Consider the following 20,958-nt stretch of genomic DNA (forward strand, 5'->3'; position numbering starts at 1 on the left):
GTTGCCAAACCATCCAAATAAAGAGAAAAGTAACAAAATTGGAAAATGGGATCTTATTTTCATCCTGAAATGAGATGAGGAACACCATAATGATATTTCAAAGAAAGGTCGGCTGCTGCTTCATACTGACCTGTAGTAATTCTCCCTGAAGTTAGATCTACTGCTGCATCAGTTCCTCCAGAATAATCAAAAGCATTCTTACTTTTATAGAAAAAGTGTCCAGCTTCCGCTAAGTTAGTGTCAGACATGGAAGGTTTCATTCCTCCAATCCCTCTATAACCATATGGCCCTGATCGGTCATATTGATAGTGGTCATCTCTATAACCAAAACGATCCTCGGGAAGAGTAGTTGCAGGCTGCTGTGCAGTGCAGCTCCTTCCAAAAGGTAACTTATAAACCACATCACAGCACACCGCTCTCCTTCCTGCAGTCAAATCAACAGGCTTTTCATCATCTTCTACAATTTTAGTCACCACACTTGAAGTAGATTCATCCATTGTTACGACAGTTCTGTGAGACTTTGTTGTACTGAGATCCACTACTTCTCCATCAGGGATTCCCTGGGATATGGTGCTATCAGACCATCCATTTGTGGCTCCAGGAGGCACGGTGACTGGTTTTGTAACAGCAGATGTCACGGCATGTGCTGAAGTACCTAGAGATAAGTTTATCGGTGCTTCCTCCCGAACCATAGGAAAGACCTGGCTACTTGGCATCCTGTATGGGGGTTCAGTATGCTTTGATGTGGTAAGCTCAAGTGGTTTTGTCATTGCGTGTTCTAAACTAACTAGGCTTTCTGTACCTGCAGTGTAACTTGCACTAGCTGCGCACGTGACAACTGTCACTGCTTCAGTGTCCAGGGATATCGGAGTCACTACTGATGAAGTTGCACTGAGATTTATAACAGAAGGTTGGACTGCACTGATTTGCCTCCCATAAACTTCACTGGATGTAGTCTGCCTTTTCACATCCATCGTGGGAGCAGAGAGATCCATACCTTTTTCAGTTGCTTTACCTTCTACTTTTGGTACTGTACGCAAATCAATAACATCACCAACCAGTTGCAATGTTCCATTTTCCTTATACTGAAGCGGCTCTGAATGTAGGTCGTCTAGAGCAAGAGGTTCTGGAGGGATCGATATAGAAACACTGCTAAGACTCACAGGAGGGACTGTGCTCCTGGCTGCCGAAACCTCCGCCTTGGAAACTGCGGCTGTGAGAAGCTGTGCAACTGATGGTGGCGCTGCTTGAAATGAAGGTGGCACTCTAACAGGGGCAGCAGAGAGTGTCTCCAGAACTCCTGAGCTATATTGTATCTGTTCTGAAGAACTTGGAATCTCTGCACCTGTCAGAGGAGGAAGCACAGAAAACACTGGCTCAATAGAAACCAGGTCTTTAGGGGGCGATCCCAAGGGCCAACTGGTGATTGCTTGACTAGCTGCAGAATCTGTTGGAGTCCCAGGTTCAGATGGCAGTGTAATAACCACGTAAGTTTCCATAAGGGATTTTGAAAATCTTGGTGAGGACTTGTTAGAGTGTGGGGAAAGTGGGGAAGTTGGGGAGGGTAATTTATAGTCTGCAGAAGTCACTAAATTTAAGGTCATACTTGAAGTTAAAGACAGACCTGCTGGTTTTGGCTGTATTTCTGTTGGTTTTTGTGTCATTACAGGAGGCTGAGGAATGGACGGTTTAGGGGCAATTGGAGGTTTGCTTGGCTCAGGCCTATGTGTAAATACAAGGCCAGATGGAATTGAAGAAGGCTTGGGAGGAACAGGAGGAGGCGCGGTGGCACATAATTTTGTTACAGGTAATCCACTACCCCTCTGCACAGCTGTGGTCTCGACAGTGCTAATGGCATCAACCAGAGGTGCAGCTGTAGCAGCTAGAGTCACTGGAGCTGTAATTGTTATTTTTTTTTTAGGATGAATAGTTGGTTTAGGTGAAGTTGGTGGAGGCAATGGAGGAGGAGGAGGGGGAGGGGGAGGCGGTGGAGGAGGAGGAGGAGGCGGAGGGGGAGGAGGTGGAGGTTGAGCTGATATGTCCAAAGAAGAACTTCGGAAGAACGGGCGGGTTTTAGTGGGAAGAGAGGTAACAGAAGGGCTGCCGGATGCTAACTGAGAAGCAGGTTTTTCCTGAGCAAAGACCTCTCCGGGTAAAAAGTACGGAGATGAAAGCTGCTCCTTCATGGGAGGGGCTATCATAGAAGAAGGTGGCTGGACAAATACGGTTTCAGGTGAGCTAATTTTTGTTAGCGCAGCCTCGGACTCCTTCTTTTTATCTTTGTAAGCTTCCAAAACTTCCAGAATAATTTCATTGCCAGTTTCCATCTTGGTTTTTTTCACTGAATCTTTTTCAGATGCAGGTAAGTGAGTAGAAACAGTGTCAGCCATTGGCTTCTCAGGTTTGGTTCCTACAGCTTCTGTGATAGAAGGTGCCATATCAGATAAGGAAATCACAATATGATCAGCACTAGTTCTACCTTCTGATGTGGCAGACTTATCTAAAGACATACTGATTTCCTCTGGGTAGTCTATAATGCTGCCTGGAAAGTAAGTTGATGAAGAAACTTCCTCGGAGTCTTCAAATTTAGGTATTGTGTCCACGGGCTCTGTATAAACTGTGGTTATGCTGTCTAGGGTGATGGGTGAGGAGCTATCTGTGGTGCAAACTGAAGAAACAGATGAGGTGAGAGAAGGCGTATCAGAGGGTGGGACAGATGCAGCACTTTCTGAAGGCTCTGAGTAGGTCAAAATCAGTGACTCATGGGCAATTATCTCCTGAATTTCTCTGGTGTAATCAGTGACATATTCATCTTCAATTTCTTCCACTGAAAAATGTTGGGTTATTTTAACATCTGGGATAGAGAGTGTTGCACTGCTGGTGGAATCTGTAAGAGATGCTCCAGAGAGAACACTGGATGTCAAAGATGCATCAGGCACTCTGTCAAAATCCACGGTGGACTCTGTCATATCGTCCACAACGGGCAGCTGCGTTGGGCTGGATCCAGGTGTTAACTGCATCTGTTGCCTCTTCATCAGTTCTTCATAGGCAGCGTCAGCATCCAGCAGCTTTTTTTCTTCACTGGTAGAAGTTACCATGGAACCCAGATCCACTATCTCATGGCTTTCTGGAATGATAAAGGAGCTTGAAACAATGTCTTCCTGAGGCACAACAGCATGCAAACTTTCCAACTCATAAAACTCTTTCTGGAGGTCTGCAATTTTCTGCATAGGATCTTCATAAATTTGTTCTTGAAGTCTTATTTTTTGCTCTCTTCCTCTCTGTGGTAGAAATCCATTTTCCTCCTCTTGCCTCGTTAGCAGACTGCCATCTACCGATCCATTGTATGCATCCTCTACTAACGATTCATAAATATAATCTTCTATCAACATCCCGCCGTACAAAGGCTCTTTTTCAAACACTTCGTCTCGTTCGTTTGCAGCTGGAAAAGCTTTATATTTGTGGGTTTTGTGCATCATTTCTTCATACATCTCCTCAGCACTTTTTAAGGCCTTTTGATCACCTTCTTTATGCATAAGAACTTGTTCGTCAGTTGGTGAGTATAAAGACACAGCTGTGGGCAATTTATACACTTTTTGTACTTCGATTATTTTTTCTGGGCTTATTTCAAAACCTTCGGGATCTGATTCTATGCTAGGTGAATATTCAGAACAAGAAGACCTGTGGAGCTCCTCCATTTCTGCAGCCTGACGTAATTCTTCCGTTGGAGAGGCATCCTCGATGGGAGAGAGGTTACTGGGTGGCGTCTTTGGTCTTTCTCGCCTTCTCTGAGCTCGGAGTTCATCCTTGTCTTTCTTGGATTTCTTACTCGAACTCTTTCTTTGTTGCTGTTCTAATTCCCGCTGCTTTTCCTGCTCTTTCAGCAACTCCTCCTCCTCCCTCAGTTCTTCTTCCTCCGAAGAATCTTCAATGGTAGGTAATAGAGGGCCGTGTGGTCTGTGCCGAGCCTTGCGTTGCTGCTTGCTCTCTCCTTTCCTGTGGCTGGGGCTACTGTCACTGTCCTCATCGAGCGATGACACTGATGTAGGGGACGTGCCAGGAGTGAAGCTGGAAGCATGGAGACTGGAAGATCCCTCGCCCCTGGACCTGTCTTCCGGTGAGTCCGTCAGACTTTCCATTTCTAACTCTGGCTCTTCGTCAAAATACAAAGTTGTTTTCTTCTGGGGAGGCTCAGCGGAATATTTCTCTGCTATTGTGCTGTTGAGTTCTATGGTTTTGAACCGACGGAGCCCACCTCCTCCGGTGACCACAAGTTCTTCACTCTCCTGACTTTTAGTCTCTCGGAATTTAAGCTCAGGACTCTCGTCGAATGTCTCATCGTCTTCATCATGCCATGAATGCCGTCTCCCTGCCTCATCGTCAAAGCTTGCACTGCTTTTCCGAGTTATCCTTCTGTGTTTGCCTGCTACTATCTTCCCTTTGCCTTTCATCTCTTCCTTCTTCTGGCTCTCAGTACTGCTGATCTCTTTGAGCTGGTTCCTGATAAACTCATCATCTTCAGACCCGGAGGCGTCTTCGTCAGCACTCATCTCTATGATTTGCTTCCGAATGAAGTCCTCCTCCTCCCCAGATCCTTGGCTGTCCTCTTGTTTATAGTCATCGCTGCTTGAGGAACCGACGCTCGTTCTCCGTTTTCTTTGCGGCACAGGCGAGTTTTCACTCTCACTACTGTCTTCCACGGAATCATAAAGCTGTCTTCTTGTACCTGTGTCCTCAACAAACTCAAACTTTGCTTTGTAGTCCTTACTGGCAGGAATGCCTTGCTGGGCATCTTTTTTAAATGTGTCTTTCTTTTCTTCCTGACACTCCTTGAGCTCCTCCCCTGAAATCGCAATTTCCAGGGTTTCAGGGGCAGTATGAATTTTTGGCTGGTCTGTAAGCTGCTCAGGTGAAATCTCATGGGGTTGTGATTTCTTTTCTGACTTCTCAGCAACAAATGTACTTGTCTGAGCTTCCAAAATGGAAAGGACTGTGCTTTCTAACTTAGCCAGATCTGAGGGGCTGGTAGGGCTGCTTTCTTGTGAGAAAGAGTCCTTTTTCAGTCCCCTGAGCAAATCCTTTTCATCACTTGGAATAAGGCTTGGAATTTCACCAAGTGAACTCGATATCCCATCAGAAGAATAGCCTGTGTCGCTTAGACCTTGTGGGCTTTTAGGTTGCTGAAGACTTGAGATGTCTGATTTGTCATCTTCCTTTTCCTAGCAGGGAGGAAAAGATACAGGAAAACTTAAAATGGTTAAACTAAAAACATGGCCTCTTCATTACTCTCAAATCACTTAAGAACTGGAGGGTGGCTGGTCCTGTGGCACAGTGAGTTAAAGCACCAGCCTGCAGCACCTGCATCCCACATGGGCACTGGTCCTGGCTGATCCACTTCCCATGGAGCTCCCTGCTATGCAACTGGGAAAGCAAAGGAGGATGGCCCAAGTCCTTGGGCCCCTGCACCCATGTGGGCAACCCAGAAGAAGCTCCTGGCTCCTGGCTTCAGATCTGCTCAGCTTCAGCTATTATGGCCATTTGGGGAGTGAACCAGTGGATGGAAGACCTCTCTCTCTCTCTCTCTCTCCCTCTCTACCTCTCTCCTGTAACTCGTTCAATTAAATAAATCTTTTTTTTAAAAAGAATTGAGGAATACTTATGGAGGGCTTTTCAACTATACCCCAGTATTGAGGGAAAGAATGAAAACAAAAGTGAAAATACTTTATGTAGAGAATTATGAATAAAATTTTACATATACATATAATTTTATATGCAAAAATATACAAAGATTGGTTTTCATTTAATCTGTTTAATTTAAATGTCATTTCACAATGAAATTTGATTTCTGTTCATTAATGCTCTATCCTTTTGTACTTCCATGCCATTTTCCTTCAAATATATGATTACCTTTTTTAGAACATTCAATTGGGAATAAAGTTAGCATTGTAAAAAAAAAATCTAAGGCTGATATTTTTCATTTACATAATTCATACTTTTGGGTATGCAGGGGCTGGGGTGGGGAAAGAACAAAGACAAAAATCAGAGGACAGGCTTTGTGCCTGGCCACAGGTCATATGATGTTGGAAAATTTGCCTAACAGAAATATGTTAACACATGCTATAATGATGCACGTACAACCTACCACAAGGGATTTGGTTGATGTGAAATTCAAAGAAGGTACTTCCTTTAAAGACATGTTAAACACTGTAAAAACTCATATGTACTTGGTGTCACTGAGAATATTATTACTCTTATATCACTTGGGATGAATGTTTAGAAATTGTAAGCTTCAACAAATTTATGCAATAATTGGTTTGACTCATAAGTTTAGCTAGGGAGAAATATCTGTTTTTTATATTTGTAGGGTTGCTACCATATTTACCTTCAGCATTCCACTTAAAGGAGTTTCCAAATACTACTTAGAAATGTCTTCTGGCTTTGGAACTACTTGATGTTTAAGCAGCAAAGGCAGCATCCTTTCCAGAGCAATAACTATGTTTTGTGAATGGAGGCACAGGCCTTTCAGGTGGCTCGGGCCCTTACTAGGTACATCACGGCCTTGACCTTTCTGCTTTCACTGTGCAATGATGAAGCCGCTCAAGCCATTTCAGTGCAACAATCAGAGAGGCCATAAAAGAAAATGCTAAACATAGTGACTTTTTGCTAATTGAAATGATCTATGAGCAAAAGGAAATCAATTCATCCATTGAAATGAATTCAAGGGCAGTGTCAGAATAGCCACAGCCCTAAGCAAAGAGAGGGTTAGGGAAAGAGTGGTCCTAAAGTATTGCCTGAGAGCAGCTGCATCTCCTCCTGGCTATGAGGTCCCTTGGTCCCACTAAGTCTGTATCATGAATTAAACATCTTGATATTTTTGGTGAGAGTGTGGGCTTAGGGTTCTTCTTACCTGTACACAGTCCAAAGGAACAGATGCTAAGTTTTTACAACAAGCATGCAGCAAACAGTCCCCTCTTCCTTCTCTCTGTCCCTCATTTCTCTTTTCATTCTATTTCTCCCTCTTCTAAGTACATAGTTCTTAAATATAAAAGTTATTGACTTTGTACTTGCTTTAATATTTTATAGCTCAATCTTTATTATATATGGTTGAAGATATATCCTGAGCGCATTCTAGGGTAAAATGGTTTTGCTGAATTTACAAAATTATTCTATTGAAAAAGACAGTCTGACATATTTTAGTGCAAAAAGAAATGCCTATTCTTTGATTTGCCAAGGATTAACAGTCCTGGACCATTTCAGATATATTTTGTACTACTTATTTGCAGTCATGAGACTACAGTAGCAGGACTCGGCTCTTGGGAACCCAACTCACTTGGATTCTTTTCTCCTATAAGAACTACACAAGAGGCAAGCAAAGACAAGTATCTTTCTAATGAAAGCCTTCAGGGTCTTTGCATCTCACCGCACCCCCAGACAATGCTAGAGCACTCCCTACCCCACTTTTTTGGGGGTGTCTAATAAGCTTTCTATGCTCTTCCTTTACCAAGTCCCATCCACCCTTCGATGAACAGTAGCAGTGCTCACGATGGGGGTCAAGAACCCAAGCACCTTGTAAAAAGATTTAGATAATAATCATTCAACATTCTGGTAGTGTCATTACACATTTGAGAAGCAAGTCAGTGGACAGAGGATATCTGTCAGTCTGTATGTCTTCATGCTTTCTCTGTTGCTCTTTCAAATAAATAAAATTTTCTAAACAGATAAAATTTATAAGAAGTTTAATTTCTATCAGGAGGACTGAATTGTTTCAGTGTAATATATATAGTGATGCTTAAATGGTATTCTGCTTAAGTACCTAGGCAAAAACAGAATTCTGTAGCAACATTACTAATATGATTTATATAACAACTGCACATATTCATGGGGTATAATATGATGTTGCTTCAATTGTGTAATGATTGATCACAGTAATGAGCATATCCATTACTATAAACTATTATCATTTCTTTATGATGAGTGCATTCAAAATTCTCTTTCAGAGCTATTTTGAACTATTGTTGTTAATAAGTTCACCATACTGTGCAAAAATTTTGAAAAAAAAGACAAACTTTTCAAAGTATGTATCAGGAATAATTTTAATTCAATTAAAAACACTTTGAAAAATAGGAATGAAGGCCAGCACCGTGGCTTAACAGGCTAATCCTCCGCCTTGCGGCGCCGGCACACCGGGTTCTAGTCCCGGTTGGGGCGCCGGATTCTATCCCGGTTGCCCCTCTTCCAGGCCAGCTCTCTGCTATGGCCCGGGAAGGCAGTGGAGGATGGCCCAAGTCCTTGGGCCCTGCACCTGCATGGGAGACCAGGAGAAGCACCTGGCTCCTGGCTTCGGATCAGCGAGATGTGCCGGCCGCAGCGGCCATTGGAGGGTGAACCAACGGCAAAAAGGAAGACCTTCCTCTCTGTCTCTCTCTCTCTCACTATCCACTCTGCCTATCCAAAAAAAAAAAAAAAAATAGGAATGAAGAGGAAAAAAAAAAGCACGGAGGGGCTGTCACTGTGGTATAGTGGGTAAAGCAGCCGCCTGCCGTTCCGACATCCTATATAGGTGCCAGTTCAAGTCCCGGCTGCTCCACTTCCAATCCAGCTCTCCGCTATGGCCTGAGAAAGCAGTAGAGGATGGCCCAAGTCCTTGGGCCCCTGACCCCTCGTGGGAGACCTGGAAGAAGCTCCTGGCTCCTGGCTCCTGGCTCCTGGCTTTTGATCAGTGCAGCTCCAGCAGTTGACGCCAACTGGGGAGTGAACCAGCGGATGGAAGACCTCTCTCTTTCTCTTTCTCTCTCTCTCTCAATGCCTCTCCTTCTCTCTGTGTAACTCTGACTTTCAAATAAATGAATAAATCTTTAAAAAAAAGACATGGCAATAAAGAAATGAAGACATCATACTGTAACAACATGCATGACACAACTAACCAATAAATGGATAAAATAATATAGCAATATTTAAAAAGTGAAAAATTACACAAATGTTTGGGATTGCAGTAAGAGTTGCTAAGAAAGATGGATAATTAATATAATGAAAAGTTAGTTTACTAGAAGTGTCATAGTACAACAGCACTCTATGCAACGGTTATACACAGAGCCTTTTTAGTCAGAACTGGATTCCAGAGGCTGAAAAGCCAAGCTAATTCATTCAGATGAAAATATGTACTATGAGGTGCACATTCTCTGCAGGTTATGCAAAATGGGCCAAATGGAGGGTAAGTGATTCACCTGTTGTTTGAAGAAGTGGCTTGGGATACTCACATCTCATTTCAGAGTGTCTGGCCCTGTTCCCCATTCTAACTTCCTGCTGTTGTGTACTCTGGGAGCCAACAGCTCAAATACTTGGGTACCTGTCACCCATGTGGGAGATACAGACTGAGTTCTTGGCTCCTGGTTCAGCCTGAGCTGGCCCCAACTGTTATGGGTATTTGGGGGGAGTGAACCAGTAGATGGAAAATCTGTCTCTGTCTCTGCCTTTCAAATAAAATAAAGTGAATAGAACATTTTTTAAATGACCTGATGTACTACAAGGAAAAAAAAAAACTAGGAGTTTTATTAATTTTTAAAATTGAAAGTAGAAAATACATTAAAATTTACTAACATTTAATAAATAGATTGGTATCAATATTATCTTACTTCTGGTCAGCGGATCACATCATCTGTGAGGAACCCCAGGAGAACCCTGGAAGTTGGACTCCAAGGAAGGAAAGTGAGGGAACTGCTTCATTCGCTCACCTCTACATTGAAGTTTACTGTTCAGCTAGGCAGATTTATAGCTTACATGACCTAATGTCAACCAAGTCAACTTTCCTATAATGGTTAAGGGAACGACAAAAGATTACTACACAGAATTAATGTGTTGATAAAAATAATGTAGGAAATACAATAATAGGAAAGCTGATATTTTTCATAGTTCTACAAGTATTTTATCAGCAACATAACAGTAAAAACAACTGATCATCAGAGTAAATCAGACAAAACATGAAGACAGTGAAAAATGTTTAACATCAAAAAAGCTGTTTGAAATTTTCATCTGCATCTAAACATACAAGGTACTTTAGAGTTATAGTCAATGATATTGAGACAAGATATTAAACTTCTATAATTTCCAGAATATGCAGGCATTTCAAAAAACTCACAGAGGTGTGGGCATTTACCATAATGGTTGAGTCTCCACTATGGATGCCTCATTCCATATTGGAGTTCCTGGGTTTATGTTTTGTTTGTGTTTGCAATTCTAGCTTCCTGCTAACACATATGCTGGAAAGATTCAGGTCATGGCCCAAGGACATGGGTCCTTAACACTCATGTGGGAGACCCAGACTGAGTTCCTTGTTATAGGTTTTGATATGGCCTAGACCCAGCTGTTGTGGGCATCTGAGGAGTAAATCGTGGAGGTACACTGATCTCTCTTTCTCTTTGCCTGTCGGCCACCCAAATAAATAACTTTTAAAATTTATGGAAAAATGGAATGAAAAGATAAGTTTATTTTGCTGTAAACATTTTTGAAATTCATGCAGTTTTTTCTATATTTTGGATTCCCCCTAAAATTTTTAAGACTTCTCATATAAAGTACTTTACAAATTTCTGTCAATGTACAAAATAAATCTTTGGCATCTACTTTAGGATTTTAATGTTTAATAGCAAAAGACAAGGAATTTACAGGTCATTTAGGAAAGCCTCTCTCATCATGGAGAAACAGCTAAAGTGATATGTTGAAAACAATATGATGACAAATCAAAATGTATGTTTTGTCAGCAAATGTTGTCAGCAGGAATAAATAAATACTTGTGAAAAAACTGGAGGAAATTAGTAGAACAAATTAAGAACCAAAAGTTTTAGTAATAATAGAATCAAAGTATAAATATTTCTAATGTTTTCAGCTCACAGCATTCCCTATTTCTGTTTCAATAATAAAATACTTAAGGAATTACTATTGTGAGCTCACAAGGAAAAATGGGTCAATGAAGATCAAATCTAAATACTGAGTTATTTGTTTAATAAAAACACATAAATATTTCATAAAAACCTATATATTAAATACTGAGTGCCTTCTCTGGTTGGCATTTTTATTTGTTAGTTTTTTTAGAGGCAGAGTGGGTCAGAGAGAGAGAGAGGTCTCTCCTCTGCAGGTTCAATCCCCAAATGCCCACAATGACTGGGCTGGGCCAGGAACTCAATCCAGGTCTTCTACTTGGGTGGCATGAATCTAACTACTCGAACTATCACTGCTGCTTCCTGTGGTCTATACTGGTGGAAATCTAGAATCAAGAACCTTGCTAGGAATCAAACTCAGGTACTCCAATATGGGCTGTGGGCACCACAACCAGTGTCATAACCACTAGTAAAAACACCTGTCTTGGACTTTTGTTTTTTAACAGAATAAAGTTACAGAGATAGAAGTATATGTGGAATTATTTCCTGCATCTTCTGCAAATAAACCAAAATAAGACAGACGGCTTCACAGGATGGTACTGATGCAACAGAGTGTATACTCATAAGCTCTTTATACTTTGTAGAGCCCTGTTAATATTTTGTAGTGTGCTAGAGATTAACTAAGAAATTATTTTAATCACAGCAGCTTACCGATTACCTCATGGGAAATGAGTTAAAAAGCTGCAGAATGTATATAATGGATGATTTTTAAGCAAAAATAGAAGATGGTGAAAAGTGCTTATCAGTAGCATACTATTTATTAGATACTTAGGAAGAAAGTATATAGCGGTAATCAGCAATATGCTACATAGTAGGTATTAGAGAAAAACCACTACCTGTTGTGTTGAGGAAAGTTTGATGCAGGCACAGTCTTCTGAAGATAGATATTTTTAAATCATGCGACTATGTTACATAAAAAATGCCACTTTTAAAACCTGTCACATCTTCTTATGTAACAAACTTTAAAACAGTATTTTAATATATGTAGACAATTTTCCTATGAAGAACTCAAGAACGGATTGTTTCAGAGGCAGACAGTGAGAGATAGTAGAAGTGCATGCATTTATGAGAGAGAGAGCCTGGGCCAGGTCAGAGCCAGGAGCACAATCCATGTCTCCCATGTGGTGGCAATAATTGCATTAGGCTGCATTCCAGCGTCTACATTGGCAAGAAGCAGGAGCCAAGAGCTTAAAATCGAGCAAGGTGCTCTGATGCAAGACAGTGTCCCAAACATTATACTAAATGCCCATTCCTCAGAACATTTATTAAAACCATTTATTAAAAAATATCTTTTAGAAATACACAATTTTGGGGCCAGCATCGTGAGATAGTAGGTTAAACCACCACCTGGAATGCCAGCATCCCATGTCAGCACCTGTTCATGTCTCAGCTGCTCCACTTCTGATCCAGCTCCCTGCTAATGGGCTCAGAAAAGCTGCACAAGATGGCCCAAGTGTTTGGGTCCCTGAATCGACTTGGGAGACCTGGATGAAGCTCCTGGCTCCTAGCTTCAGCCTGGCCCACCCTGGTCATTACAGCCATTTGGGGAGTGCACCAGCAGATGGAAAATATTCATTCTCTCTCTCTCATTCTCTCATCTCTCTCTCTCTCTCTCTCTCCCCCTCTCTCCCTCTCTCCCTCTCCCCCTCCCTCCTCCTCTTTCCCTCCCTCCCTCTCTCCATCCCTCTCTTCCTCCCTCCCTCCCTCCCTTGGCTCTCTCCTTCCCTCCCTTCCCTCTCTCCCTCCCTCTCTCTTTCTCTTTCTCATTCTCTTTTGATAACTCTACTTTCCAAACACATAAATAAATTTTTAAAAAATACATAATTTCTGATAGTTAATAGGAATGAATGATTGTCATTGGTGAATACTAACATTTATTTTTAAAATATACACATTTTTTCCAATAATTGTATTTGAACTTCATTGCTGGAAGACTTAGTAGATAGTTAAGCTTATGATTATGAAATAAACTGAAAGTATATCATTACGAAGATTGAAAGAAAGAATAAGAAAGGAGGAGGGAGGGTGGGAGAATGACTGGGAGGGAGGATAGAAGTATCACTAGGCTTCTAATCTTGTATATATGAAATATACGAAATTATTCACCTTATATAAATTATGTACCTATATATAGATGTATAAAGAAAATAGGTAGCAAGATTTGGTGAGAACAACCTTTGACCTCTATTCTTGGTACATCCTCATGAATTATCTTTTTTCTCCTATGGACATTCATTAAAAGTAAACATCAGAATATCAAACCTTAACTGTGAAGCTGGATTTCAAATAAATGTCATAAATTTTAGATTAAAATTTCTTAACTATTTATTTATTTATTTGAAAGGCAGAGTTAGAGAGAGAGAGACATAGAGAGAGATCTTCCAACAGCTGATAGACTCCCCAAATGGCTACAATGGCCAGAGCTGAGCCAATCAGAAGCCAGGATCCTGGAGTTTCCTCTAGTTCTCCCATGTGGGGGCAGGGGCCCAAGGACTTGGGCCATCTTCCATTGCTTCCCAGGCCATAGCAGAGAGCTGGAGCAGAAGTGCCAGTGCCCATATGGGAGCAGGCAAATGCTTTACCCACTACACCACAGTACTGGTTCCAGATCAAATTTTTTTTTAAATATTGCATATTGGGTATGACAGCTTAGATCTCTCCTGGGAGAGAGGTGACAGATGGAGCAATGATGGTGCCACCTTATAGAAAATCTGAAGCAGAAAGTACTTCCATAGAGAACTAAGACTCAGGCACACTGAGTTTGGGTTTACAGTGAGCAGAACCGTCTACTGAGCACCTCAAAATGCAGTTCTGACAGGCAAAATAGAGAGAGGGGTCAACAGTGGATTTAGCAATTGTTCATTTGGCTACTCTGGCGGAAAAGAGGATAGAACTCAAAAGAAAACCTTGCTATTTGGAGACTGGTAGATAGAAATAATGGAGATAGACAACTCATAAGCATTAGATCAGAAAGACAAAAAGAGAATTAAAAAGGGAAAGGTCATGAGAGTAATGGGTGCTTCTAAAAAGGGGGAAGCCATACAAAACACCCAAAAGGCATCAAATTTAGCAAAACAGACAGGAGAAGCAATGGGTGGTGGTGATGGTGGTGGCTGGAACCAGTCATTACATAGAGAATAAGCTGGCATCTGCTCTTTTGCCTCTAATAAAACACATTTATGACAAAGAAGACCAGGATTATCTAGTTAATGTGTGATGCATCATATACCAGAGTCAGGTAACTAGTTTAAAAACTGTAACCAGAAAAAAATGGAATTAGTCATAACAAAAAATAGTTTCTAAGTGAAGTTTTAATACTAATAAGTCACTTAATTTCTCTGTAAGTCATGGCTCTCCCCTGTGATTTAAAATTTCAATTAGATATTATGTAGGATCTCTGTCTTTAATGTGCTGTACACTGTTATTTAATGCTATAACTAGTACTCCAACAGTATATTTTTCACTTTGTGTTGCTATATGGGACAAACTGTTGAAATCTTTACCTAATATATACTATACTGATCTTCTGTATATAAAGAGAATTGAAAATGAATCTTGATGTGAATGGAAGGGGAGAGGGAGCGGGAAAGGGGAGGGTTGCGGGTGGGAGGGAAGTTACGGGAGGGGGGAAGCCATTGTAACCCATAAGCTGTACTTTGGAAATTTGTATTCATTAAATAAAAGTTTAATAAATGAAAAAAAAATTTCAATTAGATATGATGTAAGATCTCGTATAGCTAAAAAAGTCAAGAGTTTCTTTAAAAATGATACAACTAGGCCGGCGCCGTGGCTCAATAGGCTAATCCTCTGCCTTGCAGCACTGGCACACCGGGTTCTAGTCCCACTCAGGGCACCGGATTCTGTCCCAGTTGCCCTTCTTCCATGCCAGCTCTCTGCTGTGGCCAGGGAGTGCAGTGGAGGATGGCTCAAGTTCTTGGGCCCTGCACCCCATGGGAGACCAGGAGAAGCACCTGGCTCCTGCCTTCGGATCAGTGCGGTGCGCCGGTCGCAGCGGCCATTGGAGGGTGAACCAACGGCAAAGGAAGACCTTTCTCTCTGTCTCTCTCTCTCACTGTCCACTCTGCCTGTCAAAAAAAAAAAAAAAAAAAAGATACAACTGCTTATACAAAAATTGGGCAAACTGAGATACTCTTAAAAGTTTCCACTAAAGGAAAAGAAAATAATACATATTCCTCCAGATATGTTTGGATTATAAATAACTCTTCAGTTTTAAACATGCTGAAAAAAATTCCTAGTAGGTTCGGCACACCGGGTTCTAGTCCCGGTCGGGGCGCTGGATTCTATCCCGGTTGCCCCTCTTCTAGGCCAGCTCTCTGCTATGGCCCGGGAAGGCAGTGGAGGATGGCCCAAGTGTTTGGGCCCTGCACCCGCATTGGAAACCAGGAGAAGCACCTGGCTCCTGGCTTCCGATCAGCGCGATGAGCCGGCCGCAGCGGCCATTGGAGGGTGAACCAATGGCAAAAAGGAAGACCTTTCTCTCTGTCTCTCTCTCACTATCCACTCTGCCTGTCAAAAAAAAAAAAAAAAAATTCCTAGTAGGTTATATCACACTGTGTTAACTACTAAAACTACTTTGTGAAATTCTAAAATGATGTTTGTTCTAGATCTTAGTCATGTACTTTTTTGTTTTGCAATCACTTACATGGTCACTAAGTGAGCTTTCAAGTGGGAATATATGTATTGTCTCTTGTGAAACCAAGTGCCTAAGTGCAAGAAACTTACTCAAAGATACACTATTGGCTGGCGCTGCGGCTCACTAGGTTAATCCTCCGCCTGCGGCGTCAGCACCCCAGGTTCTAGTCCCGGTCAGGGCGCCAGATTCTGTCCCGGTTGCCCCTCTTCCAGTTCAGCTCTCTGCTGTGGCCTGGGTCCTTGGGCCCTGCACCTGCATGGGAAACCAGGAGAGGCTCCTGGCTCCTGGCTTCGGATCAGCGCGGTGCACCAACCAGAGCTGCCACTGGGGGGGTGAACCAATGGAAAAGGAAGACCTTTCTCTCTGTCTCTCTCTCTCACTGTCCACTCTGCCTGTCAAAAAAAAGATACACTATCTTGGGGCCAGTGCTGTGGCATAGTGGGTAAAAGCTGCTGCCTGCAGTGCCAGCATCCCATATGGGCGCTGGTTCGAGTCCCGGGTGCTCCACTTCCCATCTAGCTCTCTGTTTTAGCCTGGGAAAGCAGTTGAGGATGGCCCAAGTCCTTGGCCCCCTGCACCAGCATGAGATACCTAGAGGAAGTTCCAGGCTCCTGGCTTCAGATCGGCGCAACTCTGGCTGTTACAGCCAATTGGGGAGTGAACCAGGGGATGGAAGACTTCTCTCTCTCTCTCTCTCTCTCTCTCTCTCTCTCTCTCTCTTTCTCTCTCTGCCTCTCCTCTCCCTGTGTAACTCTGACTTTCAAATAAACAATCTTTTAAAAACAAAGATACACTTTCTTACTAAAGGGGAGCCTCATATTTCTGTCCATAGGAAAGGAACAAATAACTTAAAACAGTAGGAAATATCCCTCCAGATGATTTTCAGAAATTGACAGGCACATGAGACAGAAAATGAATTATACATCTATACACATTGTAAATCTGATTAAGTTGTCAAAAGTACGAATGCCTCATTTCAGCTATTGTTACACATGTCTGAAAGATGCCATTCATTGATTGAAATGCTTCACTTACATAGCTACCAATGAGCAATTCATACCTTAAGTTTAAAAAAAAAGTAGTCATTTCTACACGTGACATTGTAAGGAGCTAGGAGATCATGACTTACTGTTTTTTCTTTCCCTGGTTCCACCTGATCCGGCTTGGCCAAGCGCGCTGCCTGTGGTTTTCTGGCCTTCCTGTCACCTTGCTCAGGCAAAGTCGGAGGAGTGCCACAGGGCAGCTCTTCCTTCTGGGGCTGGGGTTCTTTCTCTTCCTGCACTGTCTTCAGAGCCCATCTGTCTTCAAGCTTTTCTTCAGCAACGTGGACCTGGGTTTGCTGCACCTCGTGTTTCTCTTCTTCTGGGGCCAACGCTTTTCCCTCTAAGGGTAACTTCTCGTCTTTGGGGAGTGGCTTTTTCTCTTTAGGGGCTGCCTTCTTGTCCTCTAGTAGTGGCTTTTTTTCTTCCAAGGGTAACTTTTCTTCCTGAAGACCTGAAGCTTTGTCTTTGTCCCCTGTGCTCATTTCTGGCTTCTGATCTCTGGTGACCTGAGGGGGAACTTTTTCAGTTGAAGGTGTTTCTTTTATTTGTTCTGGGATGAGTCTTTCGGTTTCTGTCTTTTCCTCTGGCTCCCTCTTTTTCACTGTTACTGAGGCAGGCACTGCTGTTTTCTGCAAGGGTGGCTCTGTAAGGAGAGGTGTAGGGGAAGCTTTGGGTCCCGTTGGCGTTGGTGGTATCTTCCCCATGTCTCCAAGCTGGCCTGACATTGCTCTCTGGGTCTGGCAGTTTAAACAAAGCCATTCTTGAATCTGCAAATAAAACAAGAATTAACAAATTAACTATGTTCTATTGTATCTGTTTCAGTGCATCTACCAAAGTGAAAATTTGTTTTCTAAATCAATGAAACAATAATTTTAAAAAAATTGCAAAATGGGGCCAATATTGTGGCTCAGCGGGTCATCCCAGCCACCACTTGTCATGCTGGGCAAAGTGTATCACAATTCCAGTTTGAGTCCTGGCTGCTCCACTTCCCATCCAGCTCCCTACTAATGCACCTGGGAGGGCAGCAGCAGATGGCCCTGGTGCCTGGGCCCCTGCTACCTAAGTGGGAGACCCCCTGAAGAAGCTCTTGGCTCCTGGCTTTGGCATGGCCTACCTCTCTCTGTTGTGGCCATTTGGAGAGTGAAGCCATGGATGGAAGATCTCTCTCCCTGTCTCTCTCCCTCTCTGTGTCACTCTGCCTTTAACATAAATAAATAAATAAATAAATCTTAAAAAAACCCAAACACTAACAAAGTCACAAAAAGAATATCTGAAATTGAAAAATGGAAAGGGGCCAGTGCTGTGGCATAGTAGGTAAAGGCACCGCCTGCAGTACTGACATCTTTATGGGCTCCAGCTGCTCCACTTCTGATCCACCTCTCTGCTATGACCTGGAAAAGCAGTGGAGGATGGCCCAGGTCCTTGGCCCAGGTACCATGTAGGAGACCTGGAGGAGGCTCCTGGCTACTAGCTTTGGATCAGCCCAGCTCTGGGCATTGCAGCCATTAGGGGAGTGAACCAGCAGATGGAAGATCTCTCTCTCTCTACCCTTGCCTCTCTGTAACTCTGTCTTTCGAATAAATAAATAAATATTTTTTAAAAATGGATGAAATCTCCAGAGACTTGCAATTCACTATCTTCACCATAAGAAAAAATAAAAGGACAAAAACTGAAGATTTCATGTTTTTGTTTTTTTAGTTGGGAAAGGGAATCTGCATTTGTTCCAAATAAACTTATTTGTAAGTCTAGTTCAAATTAGTATCTACAACAATAAATTTATTCAAACACTATTAAATTTTATAACAGCTTATTTTTAAAAATTTATATAAAAGGATAAAATTTATTGTATTTCATATATACAGTTTTGGGGTTTTTGTTTTTTTAAGAAAGTTTTTATTAAATAAATATAAATTTCATAGGTATAGCTTTTGGAATATAGCGGTTCTTTCCCCTATGCCCACCCTCTCACCCCCACTCCTGTCCTACCTCCTACTCCTCCTCCCATCCCATTCTTCATTAAGATTCATTTTTAAGTATCTTTATATATAGCACATATTGAATAAAGATTTCAACAGTTCGCACCCTCCCACACACACACGAAGTATAAAGTACTGTTTGAATACTAGTTTTACCATTGATTCATGTACTACAACACATTAAGGACAGAGATCCTACATGGGGAGCAAGTACACAGTGACTTCCGTTGTTGATTTAACAATTGACACTCTTATTTATGACATCAGTGATCACCCAAGGTTCTTTTTTTTAAATTTTTTTTGACAGGCAGAGTTAGACAGAGAGAGAGAGAGACAGAGAGAAAGGTCTTCCTTCTGTTGGTTCACCCCCCAGATGGCCGCCATGGCTGGCGCGCTGCGCCGATCCAAAGCCAGGAGCCAGGTGCTTCCTCCTGGTCTCCCATGCGGGTGCGGGGCCCAAGCACTTGGGCCATCCTCCACTGCCCTCCTGGGCCACAGCAGAGAGCTGGACTCGAAGAGGAGCAACCGGGACAGAATCCGGTGCCCCAACCGGGACTAGAACCCGGAGTGCCGGCGCCACAGGTGGAGGATTAACCAAGTGAGCTGCGGCACCAGCCACACCCAAGGTTCTCATCATGAGTTGCCAAGGCTGTGGAAACCTTTTGAGTTCACAAACTCCAACCTTATTTAGACAAGGCCATAATCAAAGTGGAAGTTCTCTCCTCCCTTCAGAGAAAGGTACCTCCTTCTTTGATGGCCATTCTTTCCACTGGTATCTCACTCACAGAGATCTTTCATGTAGGCCATTTTTTGCCACAGTGTCATATATACAGTTTTAAGAACATAATGATCACCCTATCCTCCCTCCTCCTCCTTTTCTTATTTTTCTTTTAATTTTTATGATACTTTCAATTTTCTTTATAACCAAAAGCTTACCCCTTCACTAAATAAAGAATTCAACAAGTAGTAAGTAGAGAAACCACTGTTCTTCAAGAGTATAGACAAGGGCTATAAATAATCAAGTCTCAAAGTTTCAACTTCACTGATTAGTGTTAACTAATATACAGAGTACAAAAAATTGTAATATATGTGAGCAAAACAACCAACTAATCCAAAGTTCTTTTATGATCTGGCCCATTAATGCTCCATCTTTTGGCATGCACCAAATACAATTCTATGCATGCAAGTACAGCCTTACAAGTGTAGGATCCTTTTCAAAAATCACTCGTGCATAGTTCTCTAACTGCTTTTGGGTTAAGATAATAATTTTAATCTTAATTTAAAGAATACAGTCCTCAGGCAATGGAACAAGGAGCACTCAAAAGATTCACATTATTTGGTATCTTCTCTCCAGAATGTTCTGACTTGCTGACTAAAACAGGTCCTTATAACTTTGGAGTACAGCCACCTGCACCAAGTCAACTGATGTGGTCATTAGATTCACTGGATTCTGGGAACTACACCAGAACTACTTTAGCAAGGATCTGAGAGTGGAAGAAACAGAATTTGTCCTGATAAGCTGTCAGGTTAATGATTTTGCAAACTAAAGACTAAACCTTACTCTGATAAGATCACACAAAAAAGGGTCACTCCTGATTGATGCATATTTTGTCTTACATTACACTTATTCTATTATCAGAAATAAAGGCTATACAGGTGACTTTAAACTGTTATCATTTAATGTGTACTTATTTTGTAAGGCACAGGGTTTGAGGGTTATACAAATAATACAGCATTCCTTGTTTTTTGAGAAGATCGACTTTTAATTGTGTTTCATACTTACGCACTTTTCAGTTGCCTGGCTTAAATTATCTGAAGACAAAAATTATGTATAGCTAGTTTTAAAATGCTATCAGAGGGGCCGGCACTGCAGCTCACTAGGCTAATCCTCCCCTGCGGCGATGCCGGCACCCTGGGTTCTAGTCCCGGTCAGGGCACTGGATTCTGTCCCGGTTGCTCCTCTTCCAGTCCAGCTCTCTACTGTGGCCTGGGAAGGCAGTGGAGGATGGCACAGGTTCTTGGGCCCTGTGCACCTACATGGGAGACCAGGAGGAGGCACCTGGCTCCTGGCTTCACATTGGCGTGGTGCGCCGGCCTCAGCGTGCCGGCTGTAGCGGCCATTTGGGGGGTGAACCAACAGAAAGAAGACCTTTCTCTCTGTCTCTCTCTCTCTCACTGTCTAACTCTGCCTGTCCAAAAAAAAAAAAATGCTATCAGAGGATCTAAGTGTCATTTCTTACATTAGCTTCCCATGTCTTGAGACATTAAAAATGTTCCTCATATCCATAACAGTTTTGCAATCTGTAAGCCACTATAGTTCTTATTTGCTGTTCTAAAAGAGTTAAGACAAGTCA

General features: G+C 42.2%; 1 protein-coding gene across 1 annotated transcript in view; it reads right to left on the minus strand.

Annotated features, from left to right (window-relative positions):
- Positions 1-20,958, minus strand: part of PCLO (piccolo presynaptic cytomatrix protein) — a 623,081-nt gene that overhangs the window by 283,819 nt on the left and 318,304 nt on the right. Inside the window, exons 4-5 of the mRNA XM_062178496.1 lie at positions 16,715-17,395; positions 131-5,219 (exon numbers count right to left, since the gene is read on the minus strand). Of these exons, the coding sequence (XP_062034480.1) occupies positions 131-5,219; positions 16,715-17,395 (5,770 nt within the window). The remainder of the gene's footprint in view (positions 1-130; positions 5,220-16,714; positions 17,396-20,958) is intronic.

The sequence above is a fragment of the Lepus europaeus genome, chromosome 1, assembly GCF_033115175.1.
Source record: "Lepus europaeus isolate LE1 chromosome 1, mLepTim1.pri, whole genome shotgun sequence".
Classification (NCBI taxonomy): Eukaryota; Metazoa; Chordata; class Mammalia; order Lagomorpha; family Leporidae; genus Lepus; species Lepus europaeus.